Source organism: Micromesistius poutassou (genome assembly GCF_964030765.1).
Source record: "Micromesistius poutassou genome assembly, chromosome: 8".
NCBI lineage: Eukaryota > Metazoa > Chordata > Actinopteri > Gadiformes > Gadidae > Micromesistius > Micromesistius poutassou.
In genome coordinates, this window is record NC_140278.1 from 3,725,278 (window position 1) to 3,746,776 (window position 21,499).

The following is a 21,499-nucleotide window of genomic DNA, read 5'->3' on the forward strand; positions in this document are numbered from 1 at the left end:
CACTCAACCCAGGCACTCACCGTGCCTAACCCGAGTATTCCACACGGATCGGCAGACCCACTGCTAAAGCTAGCAAGCTAATCATTTGTTTGGGGGAGTGGCTTCCTCTGGCTGAGTTATCCAAATTGCCAACCCTGTATTTAAAGGTGCCATGACATGACTGTTTTAATATCTGACAACGTGGGACTGGAGACACGTTGGCTCAGACACGTCTGTGGACGACCCGGCTTCTATTGGTGTGGTGTGATTAGCCGTTACAAGCCGTTTTGGAAATCTGCCCCTTATGACATCACAGGCGGGCGTGTCCACCTAGACGTGTGACGGATAGATGAGCAACGTTTGCTACGGTCCACTGGGTAGGCTGGTAGACTGATCTATCCAGCACACATCTAGGTGGACACGCCCACTTGTGATGTCATAAGGGGTAGATTTCCAAAACGGCTTGTAATGGCTACACCACACCTGGTGGCATGTCATGGCACCTTTAAGAGAAAGGTGACTTCATAACAGAACACAGCCTATATATTTGATTGTGAAGAACAGAAGCAACAGTTTAATTAAACCTAGAAGTTGGTTTGGCTATAAATTGCCGACTGGAAACTGTACACGCTGACGTTAATGCAAAAGAGATTTAGCTTGAGCCCATAGTGAGCTTGCATGCTGTTTCTTGTTAGGCTGTGTTGCTTTTACCGTTTCTGTTGGAACGCTTGCAGCCGAAACCTACTGCAGTCCCTGATCAACCTTAAACCTCCCTCTGCCCGTGCACGTCAGCACCGTGCACACACACACACACACACACACACACACACACACACACACACACACACTAGCACCGTGCACACACACACATCAACGTAATGCACCTCACACACACCTAAGCACCACAGCTTTAGAATATTTTAGGAAAAACTGATATGCCATTTTGTTGTGAGGCCGCAAGTGCAGATTGGAATGGAGACAATATCTAACCCGCCTCGAATTCAGACAGTTACAATGAGCCCGGCAATCTGAAGCGTTCTGGTTGTTCTGAGCACAAGCGTGGGTTGTGTAACACACAGCCACGCTGAAATTCTTGAGACCACTGAGGTGACGCAGCGACCGCTTCGCTGGAGGGCTCTGGGCCGTGTGTTGCGGTGGCGTTAGTTCTGCCTTACAGACCTTAAGCAGCATGGGCTACCTGGGTAATGGAGCAGGATGGATGGAAGCTGGAGGTGTTATTGGATCCTCTGGCCCGGCTCCTGCTGCATCTCTCCATATTGAAAACCATTGTTAGCGTTTAAATGCAACTGTTGTGTTAAAAAAAAAAGTACTTGTATATGTGGAATGGGTTAACCTAGCAATTGTTAGTGCTTGGCACTTGTTTCTAACATCCTTATCCTTCTTCTGACAAATGTACTTATTATAAGTCGCTTTGGATAAAAGCATCTGCCTAATGCCCTAAATGTAAATGTGTTAAGGACCAAGTATATTAATCTCCTGTAATCGACAATTTGGGGAGGGTCGTCATTTGACTGCAACCGACCTCCAAATGCTAATAGCCGGCGGCATGTAAAAACCTTTATAGCTCGCTGTAAAGTTTCGCTGCACAAGAATCTGCATGTTATTTACAAGGGCAGGATTTTCGTTGCAGTGATAAATTAGTGCGGTTGTAGTGGAAATCCCAGGATAGTGTGAGTCACAGAAGGTTAAAGGAACCATTCTACTACCAATGAGTGAGCATATTAGCTCCTCGGCAATTAGCATATAATGTAAATGTATCGCGCTTCTTTCTTTTTATAGTCGCTGAACGGCCGAACTACGACCCTATAACTCTCACCTGTGATACATTTCTCTTCGGAAAGTAGGTGCCTCCTCCAGCATAGTTGATCTTCACGGTCTATCTTTTAATGGCTGCATTAATGTTCCCATATTATACCACCAGGTATGTGAGTGTGATTAGCCGCTGCAAGCCGTTTTGAAAATATGCCTCTTCCTGTGTTTTAGTGACATCACAAGTGGGCGTGTCCACCTAGATGTATGACGGATAGATGAGCAACGTTTTGCTACAGTCCACTGGGTAGGCTGGTAGACTGATCTATCCAGCACACATCTGGGTGGACACTGGGTGTCACTAGGGGCAGATTTTCAAAATGGCTTGTAATGGCTAATCACACTCACACCTGGTGGTATAATATGAGACCTTTAATACTTGCCAGATACTTTTGGGCAGGGATCGAGGTTCAACAGGATACTATACAAGTGTGTGTCCGCTCCGTTGTTTGGTTGCCATCGGAACAACATTCATTCGCAGTGGTGCATAATCACTTTCACTTTCATTATCGACAGACTGCTGCTATTGGCAGGCGCTTGGTTGGCCGGTGTCCTCGTCGCGGGGAAGTGTTGTGGAGGGAGGCGGTGATTGAATGTGATCACACAGTCCCCCAAAGTGAAGAGGTCAAAGCTGTTCACCTAATGCTAATTATCTTCTTCCACAAAACATCTGGCCCCTATCACTCCTATCGGGGTGCTATACAGCCGGCCGTGTTCACTGTGGTGTCAGCTCACTGCTAATAATAACAACCCACTGGCGCTCATTGGGCTCTCACAATGGCGGGAGAGTGCCAACCGAAAGAAAGAAACGTTAACCAGATGATGAAAATAAATCCCAGATTGTTGAGTCGATCCGATATTTTGGTCAGACTATTATTATGGTAATCATCTTTGTAGGTGAATTACAAACACTTTGGCTTTTCTGTGGACAGATAGAAGATAGCGACTAAACCGTCTAAACCGTAGTCTTTTTCCATTTGCTGCCGGTGTCAATATGTGCAGCAGCATGGCGCGGTGCGTGTCGGAGATGATCCCGTGTTTGGGTAAATCCTGTGTTTGGGCAGGGATGGATTCTACTATAAAACATTTCGTCTATGGCTGCCGTCGGGCCACCCTTGTTTCCCTCATTGGAAGTGTTTGCAACCGCTGCCAACATAATCACGGAGCAGGCTTTAATTTTCTGGTTTTATGTGGACTTGGAGGAGAGAATGCAGGGAAAGGAAACGGGGCAGCGGCGGCAGCTGACAAAGATTTATAAGCGCAGTACGTGAACAGGCAATTATTTTTGGTCAACAGAGACTCTAAAATTCCATCTGACTGTGATTGTGTCTCAATATTTGATTTCTGCCTCCAAAACGAATGTGAAGTCATGCCACTGTCAATTTGTTCATTTCCCCTCTGACGATTGTTTGTGGTGCCCTTTGGATGCAGGGGGGGGGGTGTTGCGGCGGTTATGGCAGGGAAACACAGTATGCTTCACTCTCTTGCCAAAGCAATAGATGTGTTGCAGGAGGAATTGTGCTAGGCGTTTGGCTCCTGACTTCCTCTCATTCTGCTCGCCTCTCTGAGATATAGTTATAGCGTCTGCATTATTCATTGAGGGTCTGAATGTGCCTGAATGCATGGAAACGCATCAGAGTTGATGAGATCGTGGAGGGGCAGGTGAAGGGACCAGAGGAGGGATTGTGTTGCGTTGTCTGATCTCAGGTGGTCGCGGGCGGTCGCGTGCCTGTTAATTATCGCGGTCGCTTGCCTGTTTATAATATGTAAGTAATATGTAAAATATGCATATTCTGTCTAAATACACTCGCCTCAGCCACAGTTCAGCTTTTTGGCAGACATCTTCTCTCCAAGGACGGCTTATGGAAATGATTAGCTGTTTGTATGTGTTGAATCTCATACATAAATGCCGGTGATTAAAATATCGTATCTAGGATCATTTTGAATTAATGCTGAACTTGCAAAGTTTGGTGAGGGGATACTTAAAATGTAATAAAGATATTTTATGTCAGGAAATTTAAGCCACGATATTAAAGCAAAGGAGATTAATATTTAGTTTAATAGTATTCTGATTTGATGTGAAACCTTCTCACAGGTTATCCAGATCAACTTTGAGGACTTTGATCTGGAGATCGGCTATGATTCGCTGACCATCGGAGACGGAGGGGAGGTTGGAGATTCTAAGACGGTCATTCAAGTGTAAGTAGTTCACATTCAACACATCACACGGGCCTCAAACCACCATTTGAATGGTCGAATTAAAAAGAAATGCATTAAAATGAAGGCATGTTTTAACGTCATACTCACAGAAATAACTTGAATATCTTACAATATCTCCTGTTGAATCTAATCTACCTCCCACCGTCAGTTCACTTAATACTTCAATATAGATAACGCTGCAATCAGGACACATTCAAAATAAAAGCGTGGATCTCTTTTCAACCCCTGCTGTGTCTTTGTGACGGACCTTCCCTGCAGGTTGACCGGAAGCTTTGTTCCTGACCTGATTGTCAGCTTATCCCATCAGATGTGGCTCCATCTCCAGTCTGATGAGAGCGTGGGCTCCATCGGATTCAAGATCAACTACAAGGGTACGCTACCCGGCATAGACCGCACAGCTGCTCTGCTGTCGCTGCGTGCAGCCGGTCCAACCTGTCCTTTCCTTCTTTCATTTTTTTCTTGCGCTCTTGTCTTTCTGTCATCCTCCCGTCATCCTTCTCTCTGTCGGTTTGTCAGTCTGTCTGTCTATCTGTCATTATTCTTTGTCTGTCTGTCTGTCTGTCTGTCTGTCTCTCAATCTTTGTCATCATTCTTTCTCACTGTCTGTCCGTCAGTCTTTGGCATCCCTCCTTCTGTCGTTCTGTCAGTCCTTCTGTCGGCCTCTCTGTCTGTCTCTCTATCCGTCAGTCTGTCTGTCTTTCTCTCATCCGTCCGCCCATCCATCCGTCACCTTCCGCTGTGAAAAGCAGCCGTACTTTCAAAAAACTCCTTTCCGGAGCCGAGGGGATTAGACTCCTGCACTCCTAAAGATAAAGATGACCTCACCGCATATACTCAAACGCTACGGATCCCTCCCCCTGTATTAGACACATTTCCATTTCCCTGCCCCCCCCCCCCCCCCCCCCCCTCCTCCTCCTCTAATGTTCTGTCTGGCCTCCCCCCCCCCCCCCCCCCCCCCCACCGCAGAGATTGACAAGGAGAGCTGCGGTGACCCGGGCACTCCACTCTACGGCTACAAGGAGGGCGGAGGCTTTCTGAACGGGGACATCCTCCGCTTCGAATGCCAGTTTGGCTTCGAGCTGATCGGCGAGAGAACCATCACGTGCCAGAACAACAATCAGTGGTCCGCTAACATCCCCATCTGCATATGTGAGTGGAGACGGCACCGCGCTCTGATGCCAACGCAAATGTTAAAGCAATTATCTGTGGGGGGGGGGGGGGGGGGGGGGGGGATGTGCTTTGATTGAGATGTTGCCTGGATGTGTGAATGGATAACACAGAGACGTATGTGTTTAAATAGCACTTTGACATACTTGTTTTCACAAGTTCACATTTGCATTTAGCATTCAGCGCTTTTATCTAAACTGACTCACAACCATTCATACACATAGATACACGGCGGAGTCAGCCGTGCAGGTGTTACACACACACATATACACACATTTAGGGCGGAGTCAGCCATGCAAGGCGACAGCCAGCTCGTCGGGATCATCTAGGGTGAGGTTTCTTGCTCATGGCAACGCTTAGGTATCAAACCAGCAACCTTCCCGTTGCAACCCACTCTACCCCCTGAGCTCAGCCGAGCTGCCCACACCCGTCCATTGATATTCTTGAGCACAACCATCCAAAACAAGAATCGTCCCTCCCTCCCGTCTTTCGCTTGGCCGTGCCCTGACCTGTTGGCCCATGACTGGAAGTGTTTCAGTGTTGGAGAGTTGTTGTGTCGTATCGTACCACTCCACTGGAACTGTGTGGCTGCCATGAGGACACTGTGGTTTGCTCCACTGCTGTGGCAAGTGTGATGCTGCTCTCTTGTCATTGTTCTTCACGCTTCAGTTTGCTCCGTGTAGCACTCCAAAAACACGAACCCGGGGAGTTTAGACGCGTCGCTTCAACATATTTTCGTATTATTCATTGTCCCGAAAGGAAACTTGGCAATGTGTGTTTGAAAACATTGACACAGTTTTTGTTTTCCATCTCTCTCGGTCTTCACTCTAAACTCCAAATGTTGAATCTAATCTACCTCCCACCGTCAGTTCACTTAATACTTAAAGGTGACATATTATGCCACCAGGTGTGAGCGTGATTAGCCATTACAAGCCAGCAAGGCACCTAACCCTAACTGCTCCCGACGAGCTGGCTGACGCCTGGCATGGCTGACGCCGCTGTCGGTGTGTGAATGTGGGTATGAATGGGTGAATGGCAGGCAATATTGTAAAGCGCTTTGGGTGGCCACTGGATCCAAAAAATGCGCTATAAAAATGCAGTCCATTTACCATTTACCAGAAGGGGCAGATTTTCAAAAACGGCTTGTAACGGCTAATCACACTCACACCTGGTGTTATAATATGACCCATTTAAAGGCGATAACCCTGCAATCAGGACACACTCAAAGTAAAAGCGTGGATTCCTTTCGACCCCTGCTGTGTCTTTGTCCTGGACCTTCTCAGCAAGGATTCCCTCTTCTCTCTCCTCCCTGTCGTTCCCCACTTCCGTGTTCTTCCAACTTATATATTCTATTTCTAGAATAAATAAAAATTGGCAACGCATGTTTCAAAAAATTGAATTTTTTTTCGTACCGTTTCTCTCCGTCTCTCTTCCCACCCTCTTTTCTTATCTCTCCTCCCGGTCTTCTTCCCTCCACCCCCCCAACCCCCCCCTCCCCCCCCCCCTCCAGTTCCGTGTTTCTCCAACTTCACGGCGGCCATGGGCACGGTGCTGTCCCCGGACTACCCCGAGGGCTACGGCAACAACCTCAACTGCGTGTGGCTCATCATCTCGGAGCCGGGCTCCCGCATCCACCTGGCCTTCAACGACTTCGACCTGGAGCCGCCCTACGACTTCCTCACCATCAAGGACGGCGGCGACCAGTCGGGCGCCACCATGCTGGGCCGCTACTCCGGGGCGGAGGTGCCCTCCCACCTGACGTCCAACAGCAACGTCCTGCAGCTGGAGTTCCAGGCGGACCACTCCATGTCGGGCCGCGGGTTCAACATCACCTACAGCAGTATGTTGAAGCGCCGTCGCGCGCGTGCGTGTGTGTGTGTGTGTGTGTGTGTGTGTGTGTGTGTGTGTGTGTGTGTGTGTGTGTGTGTGTGTGTGTGTGTGTGTGTGTGTGTGTGTGTGTGTGTGTGTGTGTGTGTTGCGCTAATATTGTTGAATATTCGAAAGAATTAACGACACAAAAGCCAAGTTTCCGACAGGAACACATTCACCGTAATAAGATTATTCCCCTCGCTGACCAGGTCCTTATTTACATTTATACAAATATACAGTAATGGTTGAAAGTTAAGCCCCACGACAAGCAGTACAGGATTTATGTATATAAGCTAAAGTAGCTGTTATTTTCTCCTTAGGTACGTAGGTACCTTAGGTTAAACGTATATAACCTAAGGTACCTGATGTCATCTTCACAGGTACGAGAGGGGAACCGTAGCCTGTGGTCAAAGACGATCCCAGCCGAAAACATTTTTCTCCCTCCAAAGAAATCCCAAAATGCTGAATCACAGAAAGAGCCATTCCCCTGCAGGTTGCGTAATCTCAGCTCATCTCTCCTCCTCTCCTCTCCTCTCCTCCTCCCGTCCCCCCCCCCCCCCCCCCCCCCCCCCCTCCTCCACCCCAGCGTTTGGGCACAACGAGTGCCCCGATCCCGGCGTGCCCATCAACGCCCGCCGTTTCGGAGACAGCTTCCAGCTGGGCAGCTCCATCGCGGTGGTGTGTGAGGAAGGCTTCATCAAGACCCAGGGAGCCGACACCATCACCTGCCAGCTGGCCGAGGGCAAGGCCATGTGGAGCGGCCTCATCCCCAAGTGTGAAGGTACTCTTCCCCCCCCCCCCCCCCCCCCCCCACCGCGGGCTCCTCATCATCAGCCCCACCCCCACCCCCCCCCCGGACCCCCAGTCGCTCACTGGTTCACCGTAGTTTGGTGGGAGAGACGGGGACGGGGAAACTGGGACCGGTTAACATGGCGTCCCACGAGGATGCTAAACATCACAGAGCTTCATAAAAAAAAACGATTAGCCATAAAACATAGGACTGATTTATTGTGACCGATTAATAAGCTAATTAATTCTGTGTCAACCATTGCCTGAGTGCTGGTTAAGTGAGCAACACCATTCCGTAATGTAATCATAGCAGTCTGGAATATGCCACAAAACAGAACTGATGAACACTTTGTAATACTGCTGATATAGACAGAAGATCATATTTAATTTGATTATATTATCCTTGATTTTTTTTTTTTTTATGGGACATATTATAATTTGATGGCCAGCAGTTAATCTTGCTGTTAAAGTTTCTTGCGGTTGCTAAAAATCCTTCTGTTGCTTAATGTGTTTTTATTTCAGTGTCTGCTATGTTTATTTATCATCCTCCCTCCATCTCTCTACCTGTTTTGGCCCCACGCTCGCTGCCTTGTTTACGGTCTCTGGACGGGCCGGGACCGCCCCTCTTTTAATTTACTTCGACCTGCTCCACGTTTTTTTTTTCTCCTCATTTGCCTCCCAAATTGCATCCCTGCTTCCCTCCCGATTGTCCCTTTATCCTCCAACTCTTCTCTCCCTAATCTCTGCCTTTTTACCCCTCTTCCCTCCACCCGTCTCTATTCTCCCCACCCATCTCATCTTCCCTTCCATAAACTCCTTCTCTCTCCACCCAATCACTCTCCATTGTGCATTTTCACCCCTTTTTTTTTCTCCTCTACCATCTTTTATCCCCACTCCCCATATCCCATCCTCCTCTCTCTCTCTCTCTCTCTTTTCTCTCTCTCTCTCTCTCTCTCTCTCTCTCTCTCTCTCTCTCTCTCTCTCTCTCTCTCTCTTTTCTCTCTCTCTCTCTCTCTCCTCTCTCTCTCGCTCTCTTTCCTCCTTTGTAAACGTCTCCTTCCCCCCCTCCGTTCCTGGTTTCCCGGTGAAGAAGTATATTACGTTGTGTTGCTGCACCTCACTGCGCTACCTCTGTGTCTGCTCCTCCTCCTCCTCCTCCTCCTCCCCTTCTTGCATGCAGCTCCGTGCGGGGGCCACTACTCGGGGCCCTCGGGCGTGCTGCTGTCCCCCGGCTGGCCCGGATACTACAAAGACTCCCTGAGCTGCGAGTGGGTCATCGAGACGGAGGCGGGACGCTCTGTCAAGATCAGCTTTGACAGGTACGGAGGAGTGGTGCGATCCGTAAGGGTTTGGACCAGTGTGTGGGTCTGTGTGTGTGTGTGTGTGTGTGTGTGTGTGTGTGTGTGTGTGTGTGTGTGTGTGTAGGTGTAAAGCGGAGACCCTCCTTGCGTCCACAGCAAGAGCCTGACGTGCGCCTCCCAAAGAAATGGTAACCTTCCGTCGAGGCGTCGCAGCCGCAAGGGCTGTGATTGGTCCGCTCACTAAAACCCGACGCAGAACCATAACAGGTTCATGACTGTGTCGAAGCGTATGCGGGGTCATTGCGTTGCGTGAATGTGGGACCATAATCTGCCCTTTACACTTTGCTGACACTTTGCCCGTGTCAATCACAGGAAACTACTGGAATTGTGCATTTGGATAGGGGCACCAAACTTGACGTTCTGCTCCTATACATGCTATCATTTTGTTCAAATGTGTGTATTTGTGTGTGTGTGTGTGTGGATGTGTGTGTACATAAAACAAATTGAAAATATGTATATATATATATATATATATATTATTAAAAAAAATTATAAGTTTATATGTTGTTCTTTCTCTTTTAGAAGAAAGTCCTTAAACAGCAACTGTCGATATTCGCTGCGATATTGACTGCTGATACCAAGGTTTATGAAATATTGATGGCCAGATCTCTTCCCCCCTCCAGCTAGTTAGAATTGTGAGACAACTTGCTAAGTGTGTGTGTGTCTGTCTGTGTGTGTGTGTGTGTGTGTGTGTGTGTGTGTGTGTGTGATCACTTGTAGAGACTTAAACAAAGTGTGTTATGTAAATAATGAATGTAACCATTTTGATATTCTCGTTCTGTTTCATGTTTTACCTTCATTTCAGGTTCCAGACCGAGCTCAGTTATGACTTCCTGGAAGTGCATGATGGACCCAACCTTCTCTCCCCTCTGATTGGCTCATTCAACGGCACCCACGTTCCTCAGTTCCTGTTCAGCAGCGGCAACTTCCTGTACCTGCTCTTCACCACTGACAACAGCCGCTCCAACAGCGGCTTCAAGATCTTCTACGAAGGTGAGGAGACACTTTGAGCATGTGCGCTGAAACGTCGCTGATATTTCGCCAGCCTTTTCAGCTCAATTTTAAAAAGGTGACTAATTGCCGAAGAGGGTTCCACAGATCACACACATTTCTATTTAATTTGGATAAATATTAACCCAAGTTCATAGTAATGGCCAGGTACTCTCCGGTAACGACATTAAAAGCAGCTCACTATTACAACACAACACAAAATGGATTCATCTGTGGAAAAAAAAACATAGCGACGACTGTGACAGCCGTGGCTTTATTCATTAGCAGCAGGAATATCGGTTCTAGCGAGGTAATTGCGAGTGGGGCCATTATTTATGATGAATAGGGGGGCCCTTTTAGATGGGGTCGCGTTGAAAAAACGGCGACGTCCTCGTTAGGCTAATATGTTTTCTACAGAATGCCCCGGAAAAACCCGCCAAAACAAACCCAGAACGCTGAAACTCATTTGAGATAATAGAACGATGATAACAACAGCGAGCGCACCGGCGTTTCGCTCGCAGTCGAAACGCGCGGCGCGCGACTGAGTTTCGAGAGGTGCTCAGCCCTGCTCAGCTCACGAAAAAAGTCGAGTGTAATGTGCTGCGTTCTCCACCGTGAAGGCGTTGATCTACGTGTTTAATCTCCGCCATTAGTAGGCAGGCAGGGGTCCAACGGCCGCGCCTCACACAGCACGCCACCAACCACTGCTGATGTGTTCATGGACATAGCCTCACTGTAATAAATGTTTCTTTTTTGGAAGTCCACCTTCGCGTTCCACCATCAGATAGCGGTTAATGTTGCTTAGTGACACTTCAGGCCCTATCTTGCATCCAGCACAATTTACTTTCTACACCGGCGCATGTGTCGTTGCTAGTTTGCATGCGGCGCAAAGCTGCATTTTTCCCCCGCAGCAAACTCGCGCCACTACACTTGCGCCTGGAGAGGCGTGTCCCGGCGCAAATGATACTTGGTGCTATTGATCCAAAAAGCAATTGCGCCAGCAATTGGTCCGGAAAATACCTGGTCTAAATGCCCTAGTGGATAGCGCAGTTGGTGTTGCCATTTTGACGTGCCGCAGGTCGGAACTGCAACAAGCTTTCACACACGTAGGCTATACACAGCACGAACATGCAAACGATTAGCCTAATTGAAATATTATGATGTCAAAGATTGTTCATATGTGTGAAACTGCATAGAAATAGCATATGGATTGTGGAAAAAAAAATTTTCCATAGGGGCTGCATGAATGAACACTGTAGTAGGCTATGCCATGCGTTAAATAATAATAATAATAAGCGAGTGAGTGTCTGTTTAAACACACGCAAACTGAACACGTAATGCATAATACAGTCCATGGCGATGTATATTAACGGGGGGACACATACTTATTATGAACACAAGTTGATAACGATAATGTATACAATACTGGTAACAAATTATGTTTGTTAATGTATTGCCGCAGATCATTAAATAGACTCACAGTTGCGGCCACAGGACCGCATACCATGTATGTGTTAAGTTGTCTTTCCATTCCATGTGTGAATTAGGCCTATTATTGGGCCATAAACCGAGCCATTTGAAGTTTGAAATTCATGTGGTCATGCATCTGTCTCAGTGGAGAATGCAAACGCGCTGTCAAAATATCAACTCATCAAGAAAAATGCGCTGGCTCTTAAAGGGGATGGGATATGGAACTCTCATTGGTTTATTGCACGTTACGCACCGCTACGGGTTTCAGACCAACCCATTTTAGTTTTGCGTCGGGCACAAGACTCATTTATCCGCCGGTATAATAGCAACAGCGTCAGAGATCCGCCCACAAAGCTACTTGCGTTTCGCGTTTCATACTTGCGTTTCAGGCCGTTAAAATAGGGCCCTTGTAGTGTTAAGGGAAGTGTGGAGGAACCACCAGACAGAGGTTCATGTTGCTGAGTGAGGCTGAGAGGATTCACCATCTCACGAACCATCACGAACCATGGCCTAGTGATACAGACCGGTATTTAGGCATGCGAAGAAGTTAACCGCATTGTTTGGGGGGGGGCTCTATTGAAGATTCAGCAGAAAGTCTCCAAAGCCCACTGTTGGCAGGGCAGTTTGTGTGGGAAGGGATGGCCAAGTATGGAGGGGGAGGGAAATTAAAAAATTCCGGTTGAATCGCGGTAACAATAGGCTATTGAATGGAGACTTCTGCCAAGGATACGCATTATCCCAGGGACAGAAAACAGCTGAATCAAGTCCTGGGAAAAACGAAACGGATTCATCACTTCACAAAGACAATCATTACCAAGGAGAAAGAGAATCGGCGCCGGGGCTTATGAAGGAAGAGTCCAACTCCCTGTTTGAGGGTTTGTTTCCCCCTTAACAAAGGCAGTAATTGAATGCTGTTCACACTGGCCATGATCTGTGGAGATAATGACGTCCTCCTGTCCTCCTGCACTCCATCGTCTCTCTGTGCTGAATCACGAGCCCCGCGGTCCAGCGGCGGAGGGGCGGTGTCCTCACCGCTCGCCTCGCTGAGTCTCCTCCTATCTCCTCCCTGTGTCTCGGCACCACAGCGTGCACACCGCAGGGGGGGGTTGGAATCACAGCCGGCTCTCTCACTTCCAGAAGAAGACCGGCTTTAAGGAGCCAGGACGCACTCAGAAAACAAGGGGGGAGTGCTGTCTGTGTGTGGGGCTGTCTATTAAAACGCCTGACCCCCCCTCGCCCCCTCGCCCCCTCACCCAGCCCCCCTTCAAACCCCTAATATCAACCGTCAGGGCGACCCGTGTCTGGCAGCTGAAGGATTTGGTACTTTAAGCTCCTCCAGTGACTTACAGCGGCTGTATATGGCTGTCACTCCCCCGGAACCAAAAGATACTCCAGGCCCTGACAGGCCCTGATTTATTATAGGGCCAGAGGACAGTGTTTTGTGTGTGTGTGTGTGTGTGTGTGTGTGTGTGTGTGTGTGTGTGTGTGTGTGTGTGTGTGTGTGTGTGTGTGTGTGTGTGTGTGTGTGTGTGTGTGTGTGTGTGTGTGTGGGGGGGGGTAGGTCTTAGTTTAATCCCTGGTCCGGGGTGATTCCCCCATGCTGATGTCTTTGAGGGAAATATCACCTCAGACACGGGCGTGCTTGATCATCGCGGCTGTTTGTCTTTTCCCCGACTCGTCATTAGCCCCGTAACGTTAGAGCATATGGTTACACTCGGCGCCTTCCGTGATTTAGCACACATCTTAAAAAGCATTTAGGTGCAAGTCTCGCTCTCAAGTCCCGCTTAGCATCCTAATGGCTGCCGTGCTCCGCTAATGTGGAGTTATTTCAAAGGTATCATTTGGATATTTAAATTAAAAGCAATTAAGAAGCTGTTCCCGTCCGTGCGCCTAGAGAGAGGCAGGGCTCGCGTTTGCAGTTTGACTTTCAATGTTTTTTTTTCGGTTTTCGGTGAAAAAAAAGGGCTAAAAGGGCAAAAAGGCTCTGGAATATACGTATACTAATACTCGAAACACACAAATCGAGCACTACTCGGGAGTTTCCCTCCCCACGGTTTCCACGCTAATATAGACGAGTGTAAATTTGTTGTGGGTGTCAAGTCAAGAGGAGGAGATCTGGTGGAAGCAGACAGAGAGAGGATGCGTCTGCATGCGTCCAATCAGGGCTTTTGTGTTGTGCTGACAAGGTTGCAATGGAGCGAGACCGAGGGCCAGGGAACAGCTAGTAAACATTCACTGGAGTCAGTTTCACGGTTTATATAATGCATGTATATAGGCTTGCGTCAAATGTTTTGGGTTGGGGGGACACACACACACACACACACACACACACACACACACACACACACACACACACACACACACACACACACACAGCCATGAACACACCTGGATTAACATAACCTGGAGGAACAGTATTGCATCGGATTGAACCGTTTTTTTTATTTCACAGTGTCGGCCCATCATGAATGGCGCTGTCACTCATCAGTTATTAGATCCATGTTATTAACATAATGAAGCCTGCCAGTGTCTGCTTCTTAATATGTTTCCTCATATCGGCTCTCGTGGGGATTTTCTCTTTTGGTGATGAGGCGATCAAAAAGCAATAACCACGCGATAACGTTAGACTCACAATTGGGCGTTATCATCTGGTGGCTCAACTGCTTGGGGGGGGAGTGCCCACATAATTTGCACAATAACAAGAAGGGCTGCTCTGGACTGTATGGGTCGGAATATAATAAGAATATAGAGGATAAAGGACGAACTTGCACTCTGATTGAGAGAAAATGGGCCATGTTTATAGTTTGTAAAATAAAAAGTATGCTTTGGTTGCTTTTGTCGTCCAGGTTTTGTTTTCTTGCAACGTTTTCTGAGGACGTCGAAAGTGAGCTTTTTCTCTTTGGAGGGCCCTGTGTATCCGCAGGGGGTAGGGGGACGGAACGGGGGCGACGGCAGCAGCCCTAACCTGGAGCCCTGCTGAGCACAGCTGCCGATGTTGGAGTGACAGCCCACTATAGACTGGCGTTCTGCGTGCTGACACTTTGCCCGTGTCAATCACAGGAAACTACTGCAGAGAGTTTGATTGAATTATGCATTTAGATAGGGGTCAAACTGAACGTTCGGCTCCTATACATGTCATAATTTCTTTTAAATGGGTGTATTTCTGTGTGTGTGTTTGTGTGTGTGTGTGTGTGTGTGTGTGTGTGTGTGTGTGTGTGCATAATATTCAACATCTCTTTGTACTGCATATAGATTTCATGATTCTTTATAATGATAGTTGGCGGTTGCTTTAGATCGCTTCTGTTGTGTCAGTGGTATGCGTAAACTCTCCTTTTGACAGGTGTGCTTAATTTACGTATAATTAGTGTGTTAGTCATCAATTAGTGCCTCCTCAAAATCCATATATAGTTTCCACATATATATCTATGGGAATAAGTGTGATTATAACAAGGGGCGAGTGATTGCTAAGAAATAAATCTGGGCTGGATTATATATATATACACATACATAGATAATATATAAATAATCAAGCCCAGATTTATTTCTTTACGTCAATATCAAAAATCGGTTTCTTTAGCAATTACTCGCCCCCTTGTCGTAATCACGGTTATTCTAATTACGGAATAATAGATGACTTCACTGATTTGAGGAGCTTGGTGTGTGGTGGGAAGAAAAAGGGGCGTGTTCCTCAGATAACTTATCGAGCCAGTCTGGACTGGACCCAAACCGGCCTTTCTTTGCTCCAGCGACGAATCGCTCCAATTTCAAACTTACTCTGCTTGGCAGGACATGAGGTCACCCTCCAGTGATCAGCTCTCAGCCCTGTTAGACGTTTATTCAGTCCGAGGTGTGAGCCCAGACCGCCGGCTGAGGACTCCACGCGCGCGGTGAGCGCGCCGGTACCAGCTGCTGGTGGCAGAAGCATCGAGCCTTAAGCCACGTCAACGCATCTGTCAAAAACGCCGTGTGATTATTATGATGCTTGAAACACGGTCAGCTTTTATTCAGTCGGAGGATGTTAGCAGAGACTGCTTGTTGTAGAATCCACTTTAGTAAATAAGCCTCCTGGTATTGGCTACTACTGGTGGCAGAAACAACGTGCCAGTTAAACCAGTTATTCTCAACTGGGGGTTCCCAACAAATACGTGGGGCTCTGTATTCTCAGTGAGTCACAGAGCGTATGCCAAACCTTACTTTTTAGAGGGAAGCTCATGAATTAACTTATGTTTCAATGGCTTACTATTTTATTGAGTTTAGCTCTTGGGTCTTTAGGACTTTACTGGTTGCTGCAATAATATAATTATATTATTGAACATTATTATATTATTGCAGTAACATTATTTATATTTTGGGTCCTGACCGAGGCTGGACCAAATGAGAACCACTGCTTTACACCACGTGTCTATATCTTTTCAATATGCCACACAGTCATGAAGATCCTTGACACATGTGCTCCCACTCACACAAACATTTATAGATTTCCTTAAATAGACGTTTTCAAAATGTCTTTTTAAAATGGCTGAACATTGCCTCAAATTGCCTCATTCGCGATGTTTTTCAGATGAAATGTGAATCCCATCTTCGGTGAACTGGGTTTGTAAGAGCTTGACCTCAGTTGGGTTTATATTGATGTGCTGTCTGGTAGGACATCATAGATGTGGTGGATTCCCCCACCTTTCACATCCTGGTCGTTCAACCATTATTCTGGAACACTGGTCTATTGTAGAGAATGGTTTAAAGTTTAAAGTACAACATTTTTCCTATTTCTACCATGATAACAAAGCAAGCTCTCCCCTCCTGCTGTCTGACAGAACCGTTGCAGAATGCATTCAAGTGACGCGAAACACTGTAGAGATGGACACAGAGGTTAGCTTCTCCATTCCGCCTTCACTTGAACCTCTTGACCTCCTCTGGCCACAGGGAGTATTTATGTACCTGCTGTGGAAGCGTACTTTTGTTAGAGAAACAGCCAGATATCACTGCAGTTAGACACGTCCTGGGCGCATCTCACTATTAAACCAACAACTGCGGCCTTGTCTTGTTTTTCTTTTTTTATTCAGACATCGCTGTGTTGGTGAATTATTAAAGCCAAGCTTAAGTCAAAACAGCAGTCTGACTTTGAGGCTCTTCATTATGCATTCAACTTGGATCCTTAACCTACCCCTGTCATTATCTCTGTAATGGCATCGCTGGTCCTGTCAGCATTTTGTCTTTTCTGAATTAATGAGGCCGAGAAGTTTTATGGTTTCTGGAATCGTAGGAACACATGTAATTTATTTAATTAGTTACACTGATGCTGAGTTTATGAAGAATGAAATAACATTTAAACAATTAGGACCTTTGTTTACAATCAGTCAAGTGCATCACATTAATCATATAGAGCAAATGTTGTCCTTATCGTGAGTCTTTATTAACTATTGCATAAAAAATGATCTTTAAACACCCCATCCTTGCTCACCATCCCACATCCAGGAAACCCAGTACGGTCACATGCACAGCTCGACAAAGCCACCCTATTTATTGTATTGTTCATCGTTAAAATGCATTTAATATTCCTGCCATAAAGGGTGTGTCCAATTATTCAAAACACCAAAATAACTCACTCGACACGGCCATCCACCTCAAACAAGTCCATTCCTTAGCGTCTTCTGTCTTCTACGTTCTTCCTCATAACTTCATAACCCTCTCAAACATCTCATAACCCTCTCAAACATCTCATAACCCTCTCTAACATCTTATAACCCTCTCAAACATCCCATAACCCTCTCAAACATCTCATAACCCTCTCTAACATATCATAACCCTCTCTAACATATCATAACCCTCTCAAACATCTCATAACCCTCTCCAACATATCATAACCCCCCTCAAACATCTCAAACCAGTTCTGTCCTTAACGTCTACCGTCTATCATCTTTCCCCTTCCAGTCGTGACCCTGGACACGTACTCCTGCATGGACCCGGGCATCCCGGTGAACGGGGCGCGGCTGGGCCACGACCTGTCCATCGGCGCCACGGTGACCTACCGCTGCGAGCCCGGCTACCGTCTGAGTCACGAAGAGGCGCTGGCGTGCGAGAGGAACCACTTCTGGAGCAACCCGCTGCCGACCTGTGACGGTGCGTCTGTGACCCGGACACACAGTGTGTTTGTTTCATGTAGAGCCCCCCGGGGATTTTCACAAGGATATTTTTTCCACCCTACTGCACGTGGTACGCACGGGGTTAACTCACGGTCAACCCAGTGCCCACTTTTATGTTATGTTTTTGTGAGCCGTGATGAATAAAAAAAAAAATGAGATGTTGGGCTGTGATCCCAAATGTTTGATGATCCTTTGCGTACAAACCAGCGTGTGCCAGTGTGGTAATTCAGGCGTGATAGTTTTGATGTTCGGCGGATGATGTAATTGATTGAATTAATCGGAAATTAAGCATGCCGCGGCGTCTCTCGGTACGTCTCTCTGTCTCTCGGTACGTCTCTCTGTCTCTCGGTACGTCTCTCTGTCTCTCGGTACGTCTCTCTGTCTCTCGGTACGTCTCTCTGTCTCTCGGTACGTCTCTCAGTACGTCTCTCTGTCTCTCGGTACGTCTCTCTGTCTCTCGGTACGTCTCTCTGTCTTTCAGTATGTCTCTCTGTCTCTCGGTACGTCTCTCTGTCTCTCAGTATGTCTCTCTGTCTCTCGGTACGTCTCTCTGTCTCTCGGTACGTCTCTCGGTCTCTCAGTGAGCCGTTTGATTTGCACGCAGAGTAATTGATGTTTTGCAGGAAGCTAATTCCATGGCTCGGGCCGGTTTCTACTGTTGTTTTTATTTCCAAACTAAAGGAAACTTCGCGGTCCAGTCGGTACCGGGGAAACACTCCCTCAGAGGCCCTTATACCTCAACTGTTTTCAGAGCAGAAACTTGGCAAAGTAACACGTTTTTCAAATTTTTACAAATAAACAAAATCGGCGTTGAACCGATCCAGCGACCCAGGTTGTTTTCGGAGTCGTCTCCGCCAAAAAAAAAAGCAGCATGCTGCAATTAAGTTTGCTTCGTGCGTTCCCACAGAAATAAGTTTGTTTTTAAATCTCAAATCCCTTCTCTTTTATTCAACCCAAACATTCATTCATTTCTGGGCTTGTTTACGCTTTTTTACCCTTTTCAGCTTTTTCGGAAAAACGCCCACAAGGGCCGGCGCGCTTTTGGTCCGTAAATAGACATACAAACCAACGATGCCGTCCGATGGCGGTGGGCTGCTGAAACGGGCAAATGACGCAAGGGAACGCAAAGAGCACTGGGGGGAGGGGGGGCGGCTAGACAGCTGGAGGCGCTAAAGGGGGGGTGGGGTAGGGGGGTGGTGGGGTAGGGAGGGTGGTGGGGTAGGGAGGGTGGAGGGGTAGGGAGGGTGCTAGCGCGCTTCAGAGGCCTGATGATTCGCACTGAAGCCCGGCGGCGTCCTCATCCTATAGGTGTCGACGCCCGGGGCCCCCGGTCGCCATGACCACCGCCTCCGCCCATCTCCCAACCCCCCCCACCCCCCCCTCCCCCGCACGCCGCCACCTCTGAGTGTACTCATCCACTTTTAATGACTTTATGTAATTTCAGCTCATTAATAAAACATGTGATATAATTTTGTTGGTGAGCAAGGATCCAGGAGGCCTTGATGTGTTGTGCTGCTGGAGGGCCCTTGGGTGCTAGGAGAGAAAGGAAGGAAGGAAGGAGAGGGTGTGTGTCCGTGTGTGTGTTTATATGTGTGTGTGTGTGTGTGTGTATGTGATGTGTGTGTGTGTGCCTGTGACATGTATGTGTATTTTGTGTATGTGTGTTTGTTGCGCATGTCTGTAGGTCTGCGCATTTGTTGCGCATGTCTGTGTGTGCCTGTGTGTGTGTGTGTGTGTGTGTGTGTGTTTAGATGTTTGTGTTTGTGTCTGTGTGTGTGTGTGCGTGTGTGTGTGTGTGTGTGTGCGTGTTTTCATATGCGTGAGTGTGTGTTTGTGTGCTCCCATGTGCTTTAAGGGTGATTGGGAGTGTGTGTGTGCATGTGTTTGTGTGTGTGTTTGCATGCGTGTGTGTGTGTGTGTGTGTGTGTGTGTGTGCGCATGCACACATGTCAGCACATGCATGCACGTGCATACAACACGCGCCTTCCAGTGTCTGTGTGCGTCTGATACAGCTGTGCAGCCCCGGGGCCCCTCTGTGATCCAGCTCATTAGCATTTCCCAACGTTCTCCCTCCTTTTTTAAAGCGTTCACCGTTTCTCCAATATTTGTCAACTAAAACTGTCTCATCGCAGCGCGAGCCAGCGTGAGTGTTTATAAGTTGTTGCCAACTTCAGGGAAACGTCCGGGGCCTCCAGGAAAAACAAACGCGCTGCATCTCATTTATTCAACACTGTTTTTTTTTATCTCAAAACGGCGCCCTTTATGCGTGATGACCTTTTTAGGCACGCCAACGCGACAACGTCGGGAAAGAGCTCGTGTTTTTTTTACGCACAATACCCAATTAGACGGGTTAACCTTCAAGCGGAAATAGCATTAACCTGCTCTGCCCCCTGTGGCCTATGAGGCCCAGGCTCTATCTTATTACTTATTGTGATGAGATAAAGACCCCCCCCCCCCCCGTCAGAGCGCTATATGTCACCAGTCATCCCTCCAGAGCCAGGTGGACGTTAGTGTCTCACCTGCGGGACACCGCTGTGGCCCAGCCCACCTCTGGCCCCGCCCACATCTGCCCCCCCCCCCCCTACAGAGTGTTGAGTTGCAAGTGTATATAAAGTAGTTACTGCTTCAGGCTGGCGATTGTGTGTGTGTGTGTGTGTGTGTGTGTGTGTGTGTGTGTGTGTGCGCAAAAATAACCTTTTGAATTCACTCTCCACCAATAGTATTGAGACAAACGGTTAGCAGAGGGCCTAGCTCAATGTCGTCTGAGTGAACTAACCGTCAATTTGTGCAGAAATTTCAGGTATCTTTTATAAAAAAGAAAACCTGATCACGGGTATCGGCCCCCAAAACGCTTATTCACAGGCACCATTTGATGACCGCCCGGACATAACCCTCACCCCCCCAAAAGGGCAAGGAAAAACCCTCAGTGATCAAGGAAGGAACCTTGAGAAGGAACGCAGAAAGACAGACCCCTCCTGATTTATTTAGGAGTGTAATAAATAAAAGTGTGGTGTCCATGCATCAATGTCAGCATCACCTTGGCCTGATCTCTTCTCTGCCCTCTCTCTCGCCCTCCTTGTTGTTCTCTCTTTCTCTTCTCTCTCTCTCTCTCTCTCTCTCTCTCTCTCTCTCTCTCTCTCTCTCTCCTCTCTCTCTCTCTCTCTCTCACTCCCCCTCTCTCTCCCCTCTCCCCCCTCTCAGCGTCGTGCGGGGGTGACATCCGAGGCCCGGGCGGTATCATCCTGTCCCCAGGCTTCCCGGAGCTTTACCCCAGCTCTCTCAACTGTACCTGGACCGTGGAGGTCAGCCACGGCAAAGGTAAACCCCAACCCACGTCTCTCTCACCCTGGGCACAATTCCCGAGCCTCTGCGTCTGACTGACGCGCCGCGACGGGGTGGAAGGGAGCGCTCTGGGCGAAACCTGAGAAGGTCACGATAGACGCGGAAGCAGGGGTATCACGTAGTTGCTGTTGTTTGGCTCCGCGGTTAATCCTTTGCATGTACTACGAAGCACTTTGAGTCTGCCTTGTGTATGAAAAGTGCTATATAAATAAAGTTGCCTTGCCTTGCCTACGACAAAAAAAAAAAGTATACAGTGCTTTTCTAACCAGTGGCCACTCAAAGCGCTGTACAATATTACCTAACATTCACCCCATTCACACACTCATTCACACACCGACGCGT

At 47.8% G+C, this 21,499-nt stretch overlaps 1 protein-coding gene across 1 annotated transcript in view; it reads left to right on the plus strand.

The window, feature by feature from the left end:
• The window catches only part of LOC311351708 (CUB and sushi domain-containing protein 3-like), a gene marked incomplete at its 5' end in the record, with an annotated part of 223,472 nt that overhangs the window by 70,473 nt on the left and 131,500 nt on the right, over positions 1 to 21,499 (plus strand). The window contains 9 exons of the mRNA XM_084471868.1: positions 3,905 to 4,008; positions 4,288 to 4,400; positions 4,996 to 5,178; positions 6,707 to 7,036; positions 7,652 to 7,846; positions 9,035 to 9,173; positions 10,021 to 10,208; positions 17,604 to 17,792; positions 21,017 to 21,133. Of these exons, the coding sequence (XP_084327994.1) occupies positions 3,905 to 4,008; positions 4,288 to 4,400; positions 4,996 to 5,178; positions 6,707 to 7,036; positions 7,652 to 7,846; positions 9,035 to 9,173; positions 10,021 to 10,208; positions 17,604 to 17,792; positions 21,017 to 21,133 (1,558 nt within the window). The remainder of the gene's footprint in view (positions 1 to 3,904; positions 4,009 to 4,287; positions 4,401 to 4,995; positions 5,179 to 6,706; positions 7,037 to 7,651; positions 7,847 to 9,034; positions 9,174 to 10,020; positions 10,209 to 17,603; positions 17,793 to 21,016; positions 21,134 to 21,499) is intronic.